This window comes from Diospyros lotus, chromosome 11, assembly GCF_014633365.1.
Source record: "Diospyros lotus cultivar Yz01 chromosome 11, ASM1463336v1, whole genome shotgun sequence".
Lineage (NCBI taxonomy): Eukaryota > Viridiplantae > Streptophyta > Magnoliopsida > Ericales > Ebenaceae > Diospyros > Diospyros lotus.
The window spans coordinates 17,333,648-17,350,027 of record NC_068348.1 but is presented as its reverse complement, the minus strand read 5'-3'; the positions used below and the strand labels follow the sequence as shown (position 1 = coordinate 17,350,027).

The 16,380-nt window shown below is 36.2% G+C and overlaps 1 protein-coding gene across 1 annotated transcript; it reads right to left on the bottom strand.

The window, feature by feature from the left end:
• Positions 1-1,900: 1,900 nt before the first annotated feature.
• On the bottom strand, positions 1,901-6,044 carry LOC127812754 (cation/H(+) antiporter 15). The gene is made up of 4 exons (XM_052353279.1): positions 5,820-6,044; positions 4,737-5,732; positions 3,376-3,864; positions 1,901-2,801 (listed from the first exon to the last, which is right to left on the bottom strand). Exons 1-4 carry the CDS (start codon positions 6,042-6,044, stop codon positions 2,007-2,009), a joined length of 2,505 nt encoding a protein of 834 aa, XP_052209239.1. The 3' UTR covers positions 1,901-2,006.
• Positions 6,045-16,380: the final 10,336 nt, after the last annotated feature.

The window sequence follows — 16,380 nt, the reverse complement described above, 5'->3', positions numbered from 1 at the left end:
CCAGCCACTAAAATATTAAAGTGTAAGGAGATCATTAATAAGTTTGTAGCAATTAGGTTCAATGTTAGAGGAACCCTTTATGCCTAGATCAATTAAACTTCCTGGTTGTTGCTTGTTTGCAACCTAAGATGATTTGGACTGCTTAATAAGATTACATATAACTCTTCGATGTTTAAATTAATTAAAATAATGAAAAGGTGGCTAGTAATTAAGTGATTACAACAACGCTATTGTGTTAGGGTATAATAAATGAAGAGCCTTTATTTTTTTTTATTGAAGAAAATCTAATGGTACGTTTGATTATAAGCATGGAATTTGCATGGGAAGAAAATATTTTTTAGGCAATTGAATTGTCTAGAATTAAATTAAAAAGAAAATATCAATAGAATGTATTTGATTGGTTTAATTGTTTACCTAAAAATTGTTACACTTTTCTAACCTTTGATGTTTGATTGTCATTATTTTCCATGAAAATAATTACATACACACATACAAATAATCAATAATCAAATACGTACACAAATCAATAATTAACTATATAAAATAGTCAAATATATATATATTCAAAAAATAAATCAAATATATATATACATAAAATATTCAAAAAATAAATCAAATATACATACAAATCTGCCACAATCATAGAAAATGCATGCCTAATGGAATTGAAATTGCAGTAAAAAAAACTTCTGGGTTTTGGTATGTATATATTCCCTATCATTTCATTTTCTGTTAACAGGGAACAACAACCATGACCATGGATTTCGAGTAGAGATCGAAACGCTGGGCAACATTCGGCATCGAAAAATCGCGAAGCTGCTGGCGGATCTACAGAAATTTGAACAGAACGTGGCCGAAAACCTTACTGTGAAAGAAGATGAAGAAGATGCGCTGGTGGTCTGAAACTCGAAATCAAATATGGTCTTCTACGGAGATGGCGATGAACATTAAGTCGAAGTTGGTCTTCTGCGAAAATGGCGACAAAGCCCAAGGCGGAACTTGTCTTCGGCGGTGGATTGCAACTCACAGGAAGTCGGAGATGGCGACGAAGCCCAAGTCAGAGCTCGACTTCGACGGTGGATGGAGACGAAGAAGAAAGGGACAAAGCTGACGCGAATGAGAGAGGAAAACCCTAGAGAAATCGAGATGGGACAGAAGCGATGGAATTTGGGTGAACAAATGCAACACGCGAGTATTGAATTCCCTTGAAAATTAAAACTACCATCTCCCCCTCCTAGGAAAATTATTTCCAACAAAAGCGAGAAATTCGCCTCACGTGACTGAAAGTTAGAAATCAAATTGCCTAGAAAAATTGACTAATCAAATACTACAAAAATTAGAATTTGAATGAAAAATAGTTATTTTCCATGAAAAATATAAGCAATCAAATAGCCCTTAGTCTTCTATGCTCTTGTGAGAATTCCTTTCATGGGTGTCTTTGTTCTTGGCCATTAGTTCATTCGGTCACCAAGAAACAAGTTGATTCCCTTATAAATTGTTACCTTATATGGTGGGATTAATAGAATCAATCCCTGATTTATTATAGTTTTAAAAAGGATATTTTCTCGTTCGACTATTACGATCGAGAAGTGTAGTGCAGCCTTATAAGCTAGCTACCCGTCCCAAATGGCTAGCTAACGTGATATTGCAGTGACATGGGGATACATTAATTTTAATTTTTTATATTATATTTTAGGCGATTCTCCATCAATGATAATTATTTAAGTACTTAACAATATTAATTAGTTTATTTGGCATCACGCATGCATCAAAATGGAAAATAGGTATGTCAATTGGAAGACATTATACTTTTATGTTTTTCTTGTACAAAATCCTGTAAAATTATTATTGTTCTAATTCCAATAATAAGTAAGAAACTCATAAAGCGAAAGGAAAAAAGAAATATCCTTCAATCATAACCTAAGAATACAGAATAACGTTACCGCCAAACAAACAAAAAGCTGTCGAACAATTAATTATGTGCATTCATGGCAGATTGCTTGCTTTCAGGGGTTAAGTATCTGCTGCTGCTGCTGCGTTCGCCAGTGGCTGGTCACTTGCCCGTTATGGTTGCCGCCGCTGTCCAGCGGCGATACCCCTTCCCCCTGCAGCCCCATCCCCGCGTACTGCTGCACAACCAGCACCGACACGGTGGAAGCGAAATCCGACGACGCCAACAGGTCTCCGATCGCGCCCAGCTCTGGGCACTCGCTCCAGTCCGTTAGCCCCGCCGTGAGCGGCGATATCATGCCCTGTCCCCGCCCTACAATGAAAAGATCGTGCATCGTGTCTATGTGCCTTATCGCGCTCACCGTCTCCTCCCCGTTGTTCACTATCGTCTCCGTATAAGTCACTGATTCGTCGTTGGAAGTTTTCGCCCTGAACTCGTTGATGTAGTCCTCGTCGAGCTGCTTCTCCCGGCCGTCGTCCGTCACCACAGTCAGAATCCTGGGGTCGCCGTGTTCATGGTCGCGCTGTTCCATCGCCGATTCGACAACCTCGTCTCCGGGAAGGAAACGCAAGACGTTGAGGTTGATTCCGGGATGCTCCGACATTCTCCAAGCGTATGACAAGGCTTCTCGATCGTCAGGTCCCCCGAAGAATAGAACGGCGACGTGGTGCGACACCTGGTTGGCGGCCAATCGGGTCGACCCGCTCAGCCCTCGGTCAACAAGAATGCCGACGGAGCACGGCGCGTTGGCGAGCACGTTCTGGTTGATGTGCCGGAAAGCCGGGTTGGTGGCTTCCATTCCGCCGTCGACCGTTTGCTGCTTGTGAAATGGAATGATGATGATGGCCACCTGTGTTTCAAGAGATTAAATGCATAAATTTATACCTAACAAAGAAAAAACTAAAACAATAAATTTTACTCCAATTTTTAACTTTCAAGTCGAGATTTTAATTTTCAAAGAATAATAATAATATTTTATTTTATTTTATTTAAATATGAATTTACCATTTGCCCCCTCATATGTTGTTATTTGAATAAGATGTAGCATTTTAGCAAAAAAAGAAAAGAAAACTGATGTGTCAAACTGATGATGTCGCCTAACTCACTACATAAATATGCGCTACTATTGAAAAGAAAAGGGTTTAATTTGAAATTAAAAACTTAGATAAAATTAAAATAATGATAACCAATTATGAGATTCTATTCAAATGGACTACCAAATTCATTGGTCTAGGTTGCAAAATTGACCAAACACCCAAGCATGAGCGATAATTGCTAAAACCAAAGCAAAGACATTAATGTTGTAATTTTTGACGCAGGTAGGTCCATGAATACGCAATATCAATGTTGTTCAAAGAAAAAGAAAACGCTTTAGTAACTTGTAAGTAATCTGCTATCAAAATTAAACTGAAACCAGTAACAACCTGCTTGTCCTCGGCGACGCTGCAGATGTCTTCGTGCATGCTGGAGTAAGGCGAGATGGCGGTAAGGGGCTGGACGGAGATGCAGTCGACGTGCTGCTCGAAGTTCTCGAAGGCGTTGATGATGTGGTCGGACTGGGCTTGGGTGCGGTTCAGGGCGGGGCGACCGGACTTGCGGGTGTTGTGGACAATGAGCATGGCGGAGGCGCGGCCAGTGAGCTCCACCAGGTGAAGGACGTAGATGGCAATGGGGGATTTCTTGGTGGGGTAAGTGGCCTCCAAGAGGTTGATGGTGGTCGGGACGTTGCGAGGCGTGTGGATGCAGACCAAGACTTGGAGTTCGGCATCGGGTTTTGACAGCTGCACTGACCGACGTTTGTATGGCGCGAACCGTCTTGCCGGCTTGTAGATCATCGTCACGATCGGTGTGATGATTCCGGTCATCACCACGGCAACGACCACCATGATTGCGAATGACGTGTCATCTAGCACCTACAATACAAATACAGGATAATTATTACTTGGATAAGAAATGAGATTCAATGATAATTAAGTCCAAAATTTTGATTAAGCGTTTGAATAACAAATACCATTTGGTGAATATTTTGGCTTTTATGTTACGTATAGATTCAAACCAATTATGATCTACTATGTAAATTTAGATTTAGAATTGATCTAATAGGTATGCTCCTTATTTAGTTGAAGTTGTCACTATTTATCAAAAAAAAAAAAAAAAACTAAAATTGAACCTAACCTAACTTAAATAAATTTGGGCTGATTCATATTGGGTTTTGGTTCCAAAATGTATAATAATAATAATAATTAATAATAATATCAAACTATTCTAAAATTCTAAAAGTAACATGCAAATAAGAAAATTTGTAGAGAAAACACAAATTTGCTTCTTTGTTGAGTTTTAGTAAATTGAAGCATGAGATTCACAAGGAGCTTGCTACTTTAATATTCTATTTTAATGATTTAATTCAAATCCTACTCAATATTTATTAGACAAAGAATCAAACATATAACTTAATCAAATTAAAAGAAAATACTAAATGGAATCTATTCAATCTGGCCCGTTGATTAATTAGTTTAATTCTCTGATCTACCAAGACTCATAGATATCCCTAGCTAGTAGCAACTCGAACGTATGGTATTAAAAATGAGACACTTATGCTTAGCATGACATAGTCTTATGAATTGCATTTTTAACATAAGGAAAGCAGAAAAAAAATCATTATTTTGTTTTCACCAAAAATTATAAAATAAAAAAAAAAACCTTCTAAATACAAATAAAAAAATCAAACATAATATTCTTTTAAGAATTTAAATATTATTTAAAAATGGAAGCTTAGGTTGATTACCTTTTGTTCCTTACCAACATTGAGCACAATCATCTCAACAAGGCCTTTGGTGTTCATTAATAGGCCGAGCGTAACGCCTTCATAAAAGGGCATTTGGTAATACAAAGCAACCATAAGAGTCCCGGCGATTTTCCCGACGCAGGCAAGAATAACGAGGAGGAACAAATACCCCCAAGTCATCGCGCCGGAAATGGCCAAAATATTGGTCTTCAGCCCGCTCATTGCGAAGAACAATGGCAACAAAAGACCCGAAACAAAGTCCTCCAGCTTCTCTATCAGCGTCACGCCCAGCGGCCCGTTCGGAATGATTAGGCCGAAGACGAAAGCCCCGAAAACAGAGTGTGTCCCAATGGCGTCAGTGACAAAGCCGGAGATCATTACTCCCGTGAGGATCAGGCAAATGTAGAACTCACTAATGGCTTCGCCTTCTGGCGTTCTCCTTATCATCCATCCGACGAGGGGTCGAACGACGAAGATGCAAAACGCGACAAAGGCGAAGCTGGAGAGGATAACCCAGAGAGAAGCCAATGTGGTGCTCTCGTTCTCAGCGAGTGCGATGGCTAAGGCCAGGAGGATCCAAGCGCATACATCATTGACGAGGGCAGACGACATGGCCAACCGTCCAATCTCAGAGTTCAGGAGCTTGAGCTCCGCGAGGATGCGGGCCAACACGGGGAAGGCGGTGACGGAGAGTGCGACGCCGAGGAAGAGGATGAAGGTGCCTTGCTTCACATTGTGGTTCTTGTGATGCAGGAGGAAGGAGAAGGAGACACCGACGATGAAAGGGAGGATCATCCCGGCGATGGCAATGGAGAGGGCCTTCTTCCCGGCGCGGCGGATGACGGCCAAATCCATTTCGACACCAACGAGGAAGAGGAAGTAGAGCAGACCCACGTTGGCCATTGTCTCCAGAACCATCACGCTTCTCAAAGGGAACAAGGTGTTGGCAAATTTTTGGCTTTGACCCAAAATGGAAGGACCTAATATTACTCCACCCTATCACCATTAAACACAAATTAAACTTATTGTTTTGGATCTCTCGTATCTTTTAACAAAGTGCTGTGTGATGAAAAAGTCACTTACGAGGATTTCAGAGATGACGCGGGGTTGGCGAAGGGGTTTCAAGATGACACCAAGAACACGGGTGGTGATAACGACCATGGTGAGTTGGAGGATGAAGAGCGGGAGGGAATAGTTGAGAGGATTGTCGCCTTGCCATATACCATTTGTTGTTATCATCGTTGGCGCATAGCACACTATTGTGTTGGTCGTCTGGTTGGCTTCTGCTGCTGCTGCTTGATCAGCCATTTTCCCTGCAAATTAATCTTATCAACCACCACTTTTTACTTTAATCCACCATCACTTGTGAAGGATTGAGAGAACAGGCGTATTTTCTTTTGATTCCTTGCTAGCAGAAATTGCAAATAAGAGAAGGGATAGATATTTGTGGATTAAAGTTAAAAGATATAAAAATGCTTTTCTTTGTTTTTTTAAACGTTTTAAGTGAAAATGGTTGTAATTTGTGGGTAAATTTAGAATGAATGAAGGGGAAGGAAAGGGAAGTTAGGATTGTTTTCTAGGTGGTTGGCCGACCCATTTGGGTGTTCTTGCACGAGAGGGTGGGGGGTCTATTTTAAGAAACAAATAGTTTAAAAAGGGGTCGTTTGGTTTCTTTCCTATTTTTAGTTTTCCGCTGGAAATATGTATGGATTATTTTAGATTGATTCTAAGTTGATAAGCATGATCTCCTGGGCAGTGCGTGAATGTCTTCTTACGTCAACTACAAGTCCCCAAGGAGAACCATAGCACTTCATAGCAACAAATCCCTTGTTTTTCGCCTTCGTATCCCATGTGCATGGCGCATTTCATTTTTAGAGTTTAAGCTATATTCTACTAATTTCGATCCCTACTCTTTAGGGAAAATAATCTCTTATATATAATTTTTGCTATTCTATATAATTAGTATGTGTATCAATGGCAATGGATTTAATACTAAGGAGAAGCCATTTTTCACAAACCTTCAAGTGCACACTATAAGAAAACAGTTGATTAGCAACGGATTTACTGACGGATTTAGCAACCAAAACAGGTTTAGAGACAGATTTTGATTGGTTTAAAAATTAGGGGCGGAACTTTTTGTCTCTATTTATTCATGGAATTCCATCCCTAAATCCATTGCTATTTTGTTTTAAATTTTAAAAAATTAAAATAAATTGGCGGTAAAATTAGCAATCAAAATGTCATCTCTAGTTTTTGACGGAATTTCGTTCTTATATCCGTTGCTAATTTATTATTCATTAAAAAAATAAAATGAATTGTCCATGCATTTAGTGACGAGAAGTTCCATCTCTATTTATCAACGAAAATTTATTTCTAAATTTGTCACTAATTTATAATTTTTTTCAAAAGTAAATTTAATTTGCGAAGGATTTAAACACGAAAATAATCTGTCTATGTACTGATGAAATTCTGTCCCTAATTTATTTTTTACTTTTAAATTAATATTATTTTGTAATGGAATTCAATCACTAATTCTGTCTGTAATTTCAAAATAGTTTGAAATTATTTTTATATTAAAAAATCATATTTGTTGTCTCATATGTAAAAACTCATTAAAAGATCAAAAAGTTCAAAATAACTTTTTGACCTAAAAATGTATAAATTTTTGGTACGCAAAGGGTCTCACAAAACGCGTAAACTAAATAATTCCAACATTAAAAATCCCTTCAAATATTCTAAGAAACGAATAAGTAATTATTCATAAAAAATTTTAATTTTAAAAAGATTTCAAAATATTATAATAAATGTCATCCATAAGAGATAGATGCCATCCATAACAATTCTAGTCCCAGCTAAATTAGAAATAATCAAGATAGGTGTTATAAACAAAGAACATAATCACGGATTACTTAAGATTTTTCCACATTCCTCTATAAATAGGCATGAACTCATTCTTAAAAATATACGTCTCTAATAATGGTTTCAATCTAGCCTTCATTATTTTCAGTGTCAACTTAAGCATCAGAGTGTTTACACGACAATCTCCCAGTGCCCTCTGATAGTTTTCTTATTTTTGCAGATTCAAGCAATTTGATAATGACGTTCCCATTCAAATAAATTCATTGTTGTATCTAATTAACAATAATTAGCGTTGTTTGTGAGAAACGTCTAAAAAACCTATAAATATTAGGTTCTCACATAATCTCAAGCCACAGAAAACCTAATTAAATTAATTTGGAAAGAAAACATTACACGTATGTGATAATAACATCAATGGTATGCTTATTCGTTTAATATTTTTGCACTTGCTACCGTTTTATTTTTTAATTATTGTTTTGTACAAAAGGAGAAAATATCTAGAAACCCCCACAGTCGAGATGAGAAACAACAATAGAAACGTCAACAGCAAACACAACCGAATCCAGAGACGACGGCGATGGCGGAATAACTGCTGGTGAACATGGCGTGGTGGAAGCAAGCAGGGGAGGCGATGGCCGCGGTAGAAGCCAGCAACGGCTACTAGCGACAACAACTAGCCTGAGCTCTTACCTTTCATGTTCCAGTGCATCTCCCCTTATTCTTCCAAGATTCAGGAATCCGCCTTCTTGATCTTTGCCTAGTTGTCATAGTACATCGATGAAAACCTAATTCCCCATATCAAGAGCCTTCACGCCATGTTCTTGAAGTGTTTGACATCTCCATCCAACTCCGATGTTAAAATTGTTGCTCTCGGCGTGATTGAGTGCTTCGTTCATTCACATTCTTATAACTCTATTTTGTTCAAGAGAATGATGAAATCTTTGTATCATCTTATATTTTTCTCTTGAGAAATCCTTTCACATAGATCCTTTAAAAGGTAGTGATTGTGGTTGAGCCTATTGTGAAAAAGCTCATGTAAAAGGTTATACCTGCTTTTGTAAAAACTGGGGTTCCTACTTAGCCCGTTAAAAGTTGAGGTTATAGTTGAATCTGTAAAAACTATATATGGGTTGTAGTTGAGGTCTAAAAACTGAAATCTTATAGTGGATGGTTTTAAAATCTTTATTGAGGAGCTAAGGTAGTGGACTGAGCTTCTTGGCTGAATCACTTTGAAATTACTATGTTCATGTTGCTTACTTATCGTATTTATATTTTAACTGCATTATTCTTCATCTATCATGCAAATGTTTTCATACATAAATACATCTCTAGACCGTCTTGGCCCATCTCTTGTGGGACCCCCGCCTGGATACCCCGGCCAAGCCGAAGAACCCGAACAAGAGCCTACTAGGGGTAATGAAAATAGAAAATAAACCACCATGACTTGCCATGCTCAACTAGGATTACCTGAACTCATATAGAAGAGATGACAGCGGAAGCAATACTCACATCCTAGGCATACATACAAAAGATAATCAGTCATAGGGTTACATGGTATATACATATACATATACAAGACCATGCCAAGCACTGAAGTGCTAAACATCTATGGCACAAAATCATAAGATACACACTAAACCAGGATATACTAGGATTGCCTTATACACGACCTATCGAGATAAGCTCAAGGACCATTAGTCTCGCCCCCATACTTAACTTTGCCCTAACCTAGAATGAAGAGAAACAAGAGAGAGTCACGAGACTCAGCAAGCATATAAGAAATGAAAGGCTGACAAGAGTAAGGGAGCTAATAGATTAACCCGCATCCAAGTGCAAAGCTCATGCAAAGCATGACAACCAACCATAAATCACATGCCCATGAATTACATGACAGATATATAAAAATGTCGCATAAATAAAATATGCACATATTGGTCCTTGGGGCCCACATAAGACATGCACCCAAGTCCCTATTACAACCCTATCACTATCCTGAAAGGTAATGTATAAGTAACATCACGAGCCAAAGCTTTCCCCTCCCGGGCTGGTGCGACCGGAAACCTGAAAATCAAACCTCGGTATGGAATATCCGTCCGAAATCCACGACACGCAACCACGGCCAAAAACCTCAGTACGTAACCACGTTCGAACACCTCGATACGACGTAGCCGTCCGAAAAACATCACAACACACACATACACACACACGACGTTAATAACCATGCAATGCACAAATATAATACAGTGGCCTAATGAGCATAAACGATGATAAAAAGCCCCTATAAGTCGTGCATCAAGCTCTGCTCGCCCATATAAGAAATCACACACAATGTAATGCTCATGTAATGCAGAGGCATAATGAGTATAAACTATGATATATAGCCCCCATAAGCCATGCATCAAGCCCTGCTCGCCCCGAAAGGAAGACACATATATAGCAATATGCCCATGGCCAATCACACATATATAGCAATATCCCAAGCCCATGCATGCATATGAACTAACAAGATACTGGAAATAAAAGAAACACATGCGAATACTCTCGGCCACAACAACCTCTAACAAGAACCTACCCATAGATTCTTAGTTTCATTCCAACAACGAAACAGAAGGGAGAACCGAGCCCTTCAAAGCTCACAAGAAAAGACCCACCATCTGGCAAGAATCTAACCAAGATGGAGAAACTAACCAGAAACAGACTTATAATCCTCGAATAACGAACCTGAAGTCCTTGAAATATACATATAAAATCTCATAGTAAGGAAACTAAACCAAATCAACAAGGAAATAAACCGAGCCTATAACACTCACATATTGCATCAACTGCAACCTTAGAGATTCCACATCACAGCAAGGAAATAACAATAAGGAAAATAAACCATTAAATCTCAAGAATGGTAGACTCTCTCTCACGCACAACACATCCCTATAATCCTCCAAATATTCCATCAACCAAAATGGAGAAATTACCAAAAAGAGGCTATAATCCTCAAAATATACCATCTGTAACTCATTGTGAATGAACCCTCAAATAAATCCTTAGTAACTAGCTTATTAGAAAAGATCCAACTACAACCAGTAATACAACATAGCTTAATAGTAAGGAAATAACCAAGGGAAACCTCCAATAATTCACATCATATTAAGGAAATAAACTAAATCCTCAAATAATACCATCTAGAATCTCACAATGAATAAGTACTCCTCACATAAATCCTCAATTAACAAGCTTACAATGAGAATATCCTCAATAATCCCTCATATAACAAGCTTATCTGGAACTCCAACTACAACCACCAAATCAACGCCACAGTATGGAAAATAAACCATTCTCGATAATAGGCTCACCATCTTAAACGAACCCAACCAACATGGAGAACACTAGCAAACATCAAGTCTGTAATCCTTAAATGAAACCTCCAATTCAACCCCCAGCCATTCAACATCATATTAAAGAGGTAACAATAAGGAAATAACCAAACGGTAGAAAGGGAGATAAACTGAATCTGAGAATGGAAGCATCTATCACATACAATCATCTGGCATTAGAGAAGTGATGAGGGTAGAAACTTGCTAATGGAAAGAAAGATAAGAGAGGGAGGGATGTTTGCCTAAAATGGATAAAACTAGCCATTAACAAACTTATCTACCTAACAAATCCTCAATTAAAACCCACTGTAACTCAACGACAAGGAAGCAAACTAGAGAGATAACAGTGAAGAAGAATTAACTTGAGTTGAAGCAATATTGGTAAAAGGAATATAGAAGCTTGCGTAATCAATTAAGGAGGAGAAGAATGAACTTTCATAAGGAAATGAAGAGGAACGGGAAGCTTGCCTGATACGCGAAGAAGAGAACCACCTGCCAAACTCTTCTCCTTCTTCCTTTGTTTTCTTCTTCTCGCTGCTCTCGATCGAATTCACTGCCAAAACTCCCTTATCTCAATAATCACTCTATTATATAGCCGCGAAACAAAGAATAATGGGCTTAGACGCGTGGCCGACCGCACGAAAAATCATCTGACATAACACTTGAAAAACCAAGGTCTTGGTCAAGAGAATGGATTGGGAACTTATATCCAGAAAAACGCACTCGCTGGATTAAGAAGATATCCGGATATGAGAGAATTAATGAAAAACACAGCTTTTGGACAGATTCAACACCCTTTCGAATTTTGGGCATAACTCTCTCGTCCAAGCTCAGATTAGGCTGATTCAAGAATATATAGAAATAAAAGAGAAAGATCTACACTTTTCATGTTTGGGGTTTTGAGAGATTTGAGCTCAATCATGGTCAAAATCGGGTTTCAATGCAAAAATTGCACACTGAAAATATGGGCAATTCGAATCACATACTCTCAATTCGAATCACTCTCACCCAATTCGAATCAATCACTTTCAATTCGGTTCATACTCACAAAACTCACCAAATCTCATCCAAATTAGCCTTTGATTCGAATCAATGACTATCCTATTCGAATTATACTCACAAAACTCACCAAATCTCATCAAAATTAGCCTTTGATTCGAATCATACTCACAAAACTCACAAAATCTCATCCAATTTAGCCCTGATTCAAATCACCACTATCCTATTTGAATCACACTTACAAAAATCACAAAATCTCATCCAATTTATCCCTAATTCAAATCATCACTATCCTATTCGAATCACACTTACAAAAATCATAAAATCTCATCCAATTTAGCCTTGATTCGAATCACTACGATACCATTTGAATCATACTCACAAAATCTCAACCAAATTAACCTTGATTCGAATCACTACTAGACCATTCGAATCATACTCACAAAATCTAATCCAAATTAACCTTGATTCGAATCACTACTATAGCATTCGAATCATACTCACAAAAATTCAAGAAGCCATTCGAATCAACTATTGTAGGCTTCGAATCACACTCACGAACACTTCTCAATTTCAATTTTGACTTCTTGCATCGGATATTCCAAGCTCCTATTCAAATATAAATTAAATTTCGTTGGATACTCCAACATATACGCAACACTTAATTAATAACCACCAAAAATATCATACTAAACACATTAAGGCTAACCAATTCAAGCACAAGGCATCGCACAATATCAAATAACTAAATTTGGGTCATTACATCTCTCCCAGCCCGATCTTAGCCCATCTCTCTTGGCCCAATCTGGCCCGATCTTGATCCTGCGCTAGCCTACCGCAGCATCATTACAACCTCTACTGGGTATCCGTGCGCCCTCCTCAAATCCCATCCTCATTAATGGCAGATCTCATCCATATTAATGAGGGTCCTGTCGCCACCTAGGAACCTCTACCAGCACCGGATACTCAGTCCCATCACCTACAAATGCACGACGCATGCATGCCGGATGACGCCTCCTCCCCTATATCAACCAGCTCTTTTTAGAGCCATGGTATGTCCTGCCATCTGACCTATTGATACACTACATTTTCTCTACTCCCTCACGTACTTGAGCGTCGGAGTGCTTGTAGGTGCCAGTCGCCCCCCGGACAGACCCGTCGCTGGAGCCCACTGCCTGCCATTGTGATCCCGTCTCCAACCGCTCTCTTTGGTCAGGAAGGAACAATCTCATAACATTATTTTTCAGCTGTCATTCAAATGCTTTATTAGTTGGAATCATTTTAAAAATTTTATTAGTTTCATTTTTCATAAAAAACTTTGTCTAAATATTTCTACTTGCATACATATTCCTCAAATGTATACATACTCCATGATCAAAACATGTTTAAATTTGATCTTCATAAAAACATCTTTTCATTTATATCATTCAATGTATTCTTATTTTAATTCAATTATCATGAAGCATTTCTATAATGGTTCTCATTGCTTGCACTAAAATTTTCCAAACATTAGTTTTCATTACATAAGTAAAAGTCTTTCAAATCTTTCTATTTGCACATATTCTTCCCTATGCATATATTTATCTCATGAGTTATGTATATTAGATATTCAAACCGATCCTTTTATAATGCTAAAAGGTTTCTCAATCTTTTTCTTTTAAATGCATTCATCTTTATTTCTATATATTCATATATCATATGTTTGAAGTTTCTCAAAATTCTCTTTATGCAAAATCTTTCACAGTGCCTATAAATTATCAATTGTTCCAACTCCCTTTAGTTTATGAAGAGTGTTATTTTTAAATGATTTTACTTCATCATATTTCAAATAATTTTAAAAGTCTCCAAAACACACAATTCACCCCCATCTTGGGTGATCTTTCACAAAACTAATCGTGGGAGTAGGCATTACACCAAACCACAAAAACAAAACTAATCACGGACGTAGTCATTATGTCGAACTGCGAAAACAAAATATGGGTATTCTAATTGTAGATGTAAGCATTACATTGAACCACGAAAAAAAATATACAGATATTCTTTCTAATTGCAAACATAGGCATTACGCCTACAATTCCAACAAGCATATACACTTGAAACTGGGGAGCTGCGACATTATGATAAACAAATTTGTTAAGATGTTCAGGGGTTAATAATGTCGATGGGAAAAAAAGACGTGTCGTGAACACTCATGACAAAAGTTATTCTCAACAAGCCCGTTGCCCTACGCATAGGCCGACAGTGAGGAAAAAACAAAAGTCCCGTTACCTTATCATATAGTTTTTCTATTTCATTGACTCATAAGATTATTAAGTGAATTGTAATTACAATTGACATAATCGAAATTGCAACAATAGAAGAAAACGAGTCCAGAATCAATAGTAAATTATTATACATTTAATATATATTTCAATTTAAAAAATTTTGGATGTAGTTTACATTTATATATATTTAATTTTATATGTTATATTTTACCTTTTTTGCATTATCTTTACATTTTATATTATTTACATACGACTCTTATGATTAATTAAAGCGCTATACTAGGATCATATATGTATCATTTTATAAGTACATTAAATGATAATTTTAAATGTATAATTTTATTTATATTTTTATTCAATTTAAAAAATTTATTTCAACTCATTTATATTAAAATAAATTTATATTATATTTTTAAATTTCATGTCACCTCGATCATATGAATTTAAGTTAATTCATATGATTAATTAAACACAACGCAGATAAATTAATTAAATATTGAATAGTATTCTAAATATATTATTAAATGAATAAATGTTTCATAAAGATATAACTAAATACATTATTAATTAAGGTCGTGTTTAATGTACTACACATAAATTGATGTATATTACATAAATAATGTACATCTCCATCATATTTGATATATTGTTATTTGTAATTCAAAAAATTATTACAAAATCCTGTGATATACCAAGATTTTAAAATTTTATGTGCTTTTCTTAACTCTATCATCAATCTAAAAATATTTATATAATCTTTTCAATTTAATAATAGTATTTATATATTCTCTAAATATTGTTCAATTCAGTTTTAGTGTATTTTTCACACTAAACAAAATATAATTCATACACTATTTTTTTAAAATACGCCCCTATATCTCTCTCATAAAGAAGAAACATTTTGTATACATTAAATGAATATTATCAATAGTTAGTTATTATACATTTAATATATATTTTATGCACATGAAATATATTAATTTATATACTTAAATTTTAAGTCTATTTAATTAAACTTTAATTAAATATATTTCATTTTGGAATATATTTAATTCTATATTTTTAATATTTTTAATTAATTTATAATTTTTTCTTGTTTGAGACAGAATTAGAGATGGAAAATACTCTATCTCAAAAATGAGAGCAATTTAGAGACGAAAAAGAGGAAAAATTTCTTCTATAAATCAGTCTCAAATTTGAGACGAAAAAATCTGTCTCAAATTTGAGACAGATTTAGAGACTGTCTTTAATTTGGGATGAAATTTTTTTCCATCTCAAAATCCATTTCAAATTTGAGATGGAGTTTTCCCTGTCTCAAAAGAAAAAAATTTGTCTCAAATCTACTATTTTCTTGTAGTGAATTATATTAATTAGTTCAATTTTATTTAGATTTAGTTTGATTACAACTTTTTTGAATAGTTTAAATAATAATAAAGTTCACCAATTTTAATAATTAATATACTTGTGAATAGACAGATATTCTTCGTTGGAACAATATCTGATTCACTATTTTATGACTCAATTTTGTATACTTGTGAATTTTTCCTTATACTACTCCATCTAGTTTCTTGCCCCTCTCTACATATAAATTCATGCTATTAACACTGATGAGTCTCAATAAAAATTGAACTAGTAAAGCTTGGTGTTTAGCGACACAACTTCTTTTTTGGGATTTTAGGTTTCAGCCATAAAGTTAGTTATATGAATAGCCTTCATTTCCCAAGATGGCACCTCTTAGTTATTGAAGCTTTTCAATTGTTGGCAGACTACAAAAAGAAATAGCGAAAGCCCCACGGCTGGCCGAGAAAGGAACTCCAATACTTAATTAGGCGGGCGTGGAGCGACAGGGAGGAGACTAAGGAGCTAAAGATAGCTCAAAATTGATATTTGGAATATATATGATCAAATGCTTATCTAGGATGAGAGATATCCAGCTTTTATATAACCACGAGAAGCTAATCCTTGATTCAAAACTAGAAAAATGTTGTTAATCAATTTTATCGTTATTTTTCTCCTTATATTATACTTGATCAACAACAAAACTTTGTCAATAAAAACAATAAATAATGCACATCTTGTAACTCTAATTATTGAGTACCAAGAGAGGACAAATTAAAGAAGCTGAAAAACCTGCCATGCATGTTGGAATAGGAA